At 42.4% G+C, this 6,000-nt stretch overlaps 1 protein-coding gene across 1 annotated transcript; it reads right to left on the reverse strand.

The window, feature by feature from the left end:
• Positions 1-2,553: 2,553 nt before the first annotated feature.
• Rps27l (ribosomal protein S27 like) lies at positions 2,554-5,551 on the reverse strand. Its single transcript, XM_020183015.2, has 4 exons — positions 5,410-5,551; positions 4,609-4,717; positions 3,892-4,002; positions 2,554-2,740 (listed from the first exon to the last, which is right to left on the reverse strand). The coding sequence occupies exons 1-4, from the start codon at positions 5,413-5,415 to the stop codon at positions 2,712-2,714; spliced, it is 255 nt and encodes an 84-aa protein (XP_020038604.1). The 5' UTR covers positions 5,416-5,551; the 3' UTR covers positions 2,554-2,711.
• Between the last annotated feature and the right edge of the window lie 449 nt (positions 5,552-6,000).

Consider the following 6,000-nt stretch of genomic DNA (forward strand, 5'->3'; position numbering starts at 1 on the left):
TGGCTATAGGCAAGAGGCCTGTTGCTTGCTGAGTTTTGGTGAGAGAACCAGTTTCTCACCACACAGGTCAGCTTCATCTTGCTATGACTTCCCCTACAGTGAATGACTGCAGAGAGAATCAAGAAAAAGCCACAGAGGTTTTTGTAATCTAGCCTTGGAGGTCATATTGCCATGACATAAGGCAAATTCTATTATTTACAGAGACCAACCTAAATCAGGGGGAAGAGGAAGGTGGGACTCATCAACAGCCATCTTGAAGATTGGTTTATTGACCTTGAGAAACTTTGTTGTAGCAGCCACACATGGTATATATGGAGATTACCAATGTGCTACTGAAGTCAGGAAAACTCAAGAAGTCAACATTTCTTTGGTTTTGTTTTTTGGTGGCACTGGGGTTTGAACTCAGGGCCTCGTGCTTGCTAGGTAGGCACTCTATCACTTGAGCCACTCTGCCACTTTTAGAAGACAAAAGGATTTTTCTGTAGATCTTGAGTCTTCATTTTCTACTTTGTAAACATAACTAGATACTCTGGGTTGTATGAAGTATAAAGTTCCCTGAAACAGGTCCACTTCATCTCAGTATTTCTTTCAGGCTTCTCTTGATCTCTAGGTCTTGTATTCATGTTTGGCAAATTTTTCAATTGGTGCCATCTTAAGCAAAAATTCTATGCCTTCCTCTAATGTTACCTTAAATATTTGTTCAACATTGTGACTAAAGCAAATCAAGTTGACATTCTTAAAGTTCCGAACTTTGAGAGAAGCAGCTATTTGATCATGTGATATCAACTTAAGTGGTTGAACCTTTGCACACAGATGGCAACTTAAAGACCAAATGCAGAAGCTCCTGCTCTTAGGATTTAAGAGGCCTTCAAGCTTGCCCTCACTCTCTGAGAACACCACCCCAAGAGTGCCATGTCAGGAAACTCGACTAGCTTACTGGAGAATTGAGATGCCTAGCTGCCAGACAGACCACTAAAGCCATCCCAGCTGTGTCTCCAGCTTAGGCAGCCATATGAGTGAACCAAGATGAGACCAGCAGACAGCCTGCTAGTCCACATAATCATGACAAGTAATCTCATCAATTTAAGGCACTAATTAAAGTATGCCAAAAAGTAAATTTTGGAGAAAAGATAAAACTGAATACTTGCATTTTGAAGACACCACCTCTTTTTGGTTGGTTGAACTCAGGGCATGTTTGAAAAGTATGTGCTCTACTGCTTAAGCTATACTTCCAGTCCACTTTGCTCTGGTTATTTTGAGATGGAGTCTCACAAACTATTTTCCCAGGCTATCCTTAAACCTCCATCCTCCAACTCTCAACCTCCCAAATAGCTAGGCTTACAGGCATGAGCCAATGATGCTCAGCGGCTTTAGTTCGTTTTGGTGGTACTGGGGCTTGAACTCATAGCCTCTTGCTTGCTAGACAAGTGCTCTACCACTTCAGCTACATTCCCAGTCCCATTGTTTAATTAAAAAAAAAAAAAAAGCTACCCAGTGTACTTACTGTATGAAAGGCATTATGCTAAGTACTTTTGTATGTTATTTTATCTTTAAAGCAATCATATAATGCAGAAATTATCCTTATTTTTCTTTGGGTCACAAATCATTAACCACTAGAACTTATCTGAAGCCCAGCTATATCTGAGTTTAAGTCTATTTTAATCATTATCCTGCTTTTCCATAAAAAGTTATCTGCAGTAATTTTCCAGTCAAAAAAGTCAGGAATCTTTGCTCTCACTTCCTGCATGAACAGGAAATGTTTTTTTGCCTGTTCCTCTCCTAATAAACTTTTTTTACCAAAAAGCCAGTTCATAATATGTAATCTTATCAATAGTTCACTAAAAAAAAATGAACACATGCCTAGTAGGTATGAGGCCCTGGGTTCAATTCCCAGGACCACATAAAATAATTTAGCCAGGTATAGACATTTTAATTAATGAGACTGCAAAAAATATATAATTTTCAAATTATTACGAAGCCAAAACAAAGAGAGTATAGTCATGCTCTTATATACTCCCTTTGTTCTCAATATAGAACACAAAATGAGAAAATAAAGACATTTGTGACTACAAACACTGGACAGGGATGAAACTGAGGATCTTCTGAGCTCTGGATGCAGGAGGTGGCAGCAGCTTCAATTTCTGATCCTGTACAATAATCAACACTAAAACCACATCCCTAAGAAAAATTTAAGATGCAGGCTTTTAATTAATAGAAATACTCTGGTATAATAGGGAGGAAGTAAGCCAGAATATGCAAAACAAAAATAAACCAAGAAAATCTGCTATTCTGGCAGCCCCCTTGAGACAAGATTAAGGCCATTTAAACAGGGATCAACAGCATTTGCCTATACTTACGAAAATGTAGCTATAATATCCTAAAAGATGCATGTGTCCCCAAATCCTAATAATTTGGAAATGATCTGAAAATCAAATGTTTAGGGCTTGTGTTCTTAAAAATGAAATATGAAGTCATCAGAACACACTTTTATTCAAAATTACATACATAGTAAAAATGGACAGCATACTGACATACTTAAATAAAACACAAGGATTTTTCCATAATCAAAACTTTATTGAAAAACCGACAGAAAATAGGAGATCATTGTTGAATACCTTACAAAATCAAACATCATTACATCATCTTGGTAGAGTCACTGAACTTATAAGGCTTTCTGTGAGAGAACATAAAACCAGGAAGTTGTTAGATCATTAGTGCTGCTTTCTTCTAAATGAACAACCTGCAAAAGAATTATGAATGTATATTATTGCCTATTTGGTGTAATTTTAGTGGCAAAAGTACTTTTTACGTAAAAGCTTAAGTTGGGAAATATTGTTTACAAATTATTGATCCTTTTAGATCACGAATTTGCTGTAATAAATATTATCTCAGTTTATTCTGACATGACTATAACTGCACTATGGTTTTTTTGAATGAGTCATTTAAGACCATGAGCCTGAATTCAGAGGTTGAAACAGTTTTGAAGACACACTTAAGTTTTAAGAACTATTCTGAATAATTTTCCTAACTTTTTAAATAGATTTCAGTATGACATTTTCACAAGTATTTAATACATTTCACACACACCCCCCCAAGCCCCATTGCCCTCTCCTATCATCCCTCCCCTTCCTCTTCCTAAACAGTGCTCCTAACAAAGTAAGAGTTGTTAGGAACTGTTAGGAAAACTGCTACTAATGTGCCCTCTAACTCCTGTCAGGATATGTATGCAAAACTCTAAGATTAAAGGTTTCAGAAATCTTGCAAGTATACTTTAGAGCAGTATGTTATGCTGACTTTGACCTCAGAGCTCACCAGGTGTCATATCAAACAGATCTTGGATTTACTGCTAAACCACTTGTAATAATGAGAACCTGGAATTCACAGCTCCCCAAAATATCACAAGCAAATTTCAAATGTCATTCTGGAATTTCAATCGGAAAGTATTACTAAGAAAAACCATTCAGACTATTTTTTTTTTCCTGCACCAAAGTGAAAGAATTAAAATTAGATTTTTATATTAAGCATTAAGTAGTTGTTCATAAAAACAAAACCTGCAGCATTCTAGTTTATACATTAGTCGCTTGTTCCATAACTGGCAATGACTTAAAAAAAAAAAACCAAACAACTATCATATGTACCAAATACACATAGCAAAATAAGTCTTATGTTATCCTTGTCTTACTCTTGCTTCATTCTGATGTATTTTTAATTCATTCCAAGCTAAGCAAACTGAGTGAATAAATACATAAGATTTGGGCATTACAAACTAAGAAAAATAATAAAGGAGACCACTGTAAGCACACAAACTTATCCAATTGAACTGGGCACTCTTTACAGAAAGAGTCCACAATAAAAGACAAAGTTTCATTGCTGTGTTAGAAAATGACATACCTTCTGTGAGCCTGGCTTTTCCTCCTGTAGGCTGACACAGCACTGTTGAACAACCTACACAAAGAACCACTGTTTGAGCATGGCTGAAAACCGTGGTTATCTTGTAGCAACCTTAATAAAAAAAAAATAAAATAAAAAAAGGCAGTATTAGTATAAAAACTCAGTAGCACTTGTTCAACATACTTCCATGTAAATACATTACTTACATAATACATATTTCTTGTAAAAGATAAAGAACTCTACTGCTCTGCAACAAGCCACATATGTCACACAAACTATTCTTGTATTTTTTAAGGTGAAATGAACATTCTTATCAAACTTAGTATTTCCAAAAAATTACTATTTCCACATGTAATCAGTCATTTTTTTTTTCATGCTACATGTTCAAAGACCCTTACCATTAAAAAGACCATCTTCATTTTAACTGGACACATCTTGAGGCTAAGAGCCACCAACTTAGGCAGCACAGCCTGAGACTGCAGACTCAACATACTTTTCACAGAATCCTGACAAAGAAACTCATGTGAACAGCTTACTAAGTCAAATATCATATCCTCTTTGGATGCCCACCTTCACCCACGTTGAGTTTATTATGAAAATGTCCCCTGCGACAATCCTGTAATCTCCCTTCTATTCAAGTCTTCATCTATCTAATTCCAAAACTGCAATCGTCACGGAAATTCCCCTTAGGGAAAGAATTGAGACTTGAAACTTTACCTGGACATTTTACATCCATAAAATACGAATTTGGACTTTGAACTAGTCGTTTTTTTTTATGTTTTTTCTTTTCCTCTTCCAAGGACGGATGAAGTAAATCTCTAGCCAACTTTAAAGAAGAAAAGAAGCATGTTATTACCACTGGATTAAAGCCACAATGGGGGTCGATTTAACCATATGGGAAACACACACGCAAAACAGGAAGAGGGCCGAGGCCACACTTGGGATGGTAAACCCGATAACATTCATCAACACTGCGCTCGCCGAGTCCCTATCACAGAACGAGAAGAAAAGGCTAATCCCGTTCTCCTTTACTCTCCGAAATAACGTCTTCGGTAAGAACCATGGCGCAGTCGTAAGGAAGGAGACGGACCCCGGCTCGCGGGGTAGAAACCGCCCAACACACAGCGAACGCCAAGGCCAAGGCGGCCTCTGCCCGGTCCAAGTCCCATCTGACGCCCTTGACGGACTTAAGCAGCTGCTGAGACGGTTGAGGAAATCAGAAAGATCCCGACGGTCCCAGTCTCGCCCGCGCCCACCACAACCCGAGGGGGTCCAGCGAGTGCGGCTGGAGGCCGTTCCTCTCTCGGCCACCGACTCCACCCGGCTCCACCCCAGGTAAGGCCGCCACGCCGCACCCTGCCCGGGCAAGTCCCAACAAGCCCGTCGTGAAGGAACGAAGGAAGGAGGCGCCAGCCCAAGCCGCCCCGCGGCGCCGGGCAGGGAGCACCTCGACCCGGGGAGCCGCCCCGGTGTGACTCTCGACAGAAGTAATCCCACAGCCCGAAGTCAACAACTCACAGGCATGGTGGCCCTTTCGCAAGTCTAACCCGTCGCGATCGCTCAGACGACGGCCACCTCCAGCGAGCAGCACGCGAGCGGACACTCAGCACCAACTTCCGGGATAGAGGCGGCTGGGCGGGGCAGAGCGGACCAGGGCGGGGCTGGGCGGGGCAGAGCGGACCAGGGCGGGGCTGGGCGGGGCAGAGCGGACAGGGGCGGGGCTGGGCGGGGCAGAGCGGACCGGGGCGGGGCGGGGCAGAGCGGACCGGGGCGGGGCGGGGCGGGGCGGGGCACGGCGGGGGCGGCCGCTCTAGGCGCTCGTCTCGATGGTGCGGGGTTTCCCGCCGCCTCCAAAGTCCCGGCTATTCGCGGCTCCGAGAGCGGCACCGATGCGACAGTCCCAAGCCCCCCCAGCCTAACGGGCTCCTGGACTAGGTCACCACCCCGCCCTGGGCCAGCGGAGCCCAGGCCAGGTTCGGGCGAGTGTGAGTCGGCTGGAGGACCGCCGAGCTGGGACTCGGACCCGCCCGCCTCTCAACCAACCGGTGCTCTCTCGGTTCGCCCTGCGGCGTCACACGGAAAGATGCGACTGTTCTCTGTTCTTTTGTA

The sequence above is a fragment of the Castor canadensis genome, chromosome 2 (assembly GCF_047511655.1).
Source record: "Castor canadensis chromosome 2, mCasCan1.hap1v2, whole genome shotgun sequence".
NCBI lineage: Eukaryota > Metazoa > Chordata > Mammalia > Rodentia > Castoridae > Castor > Castor canadensis.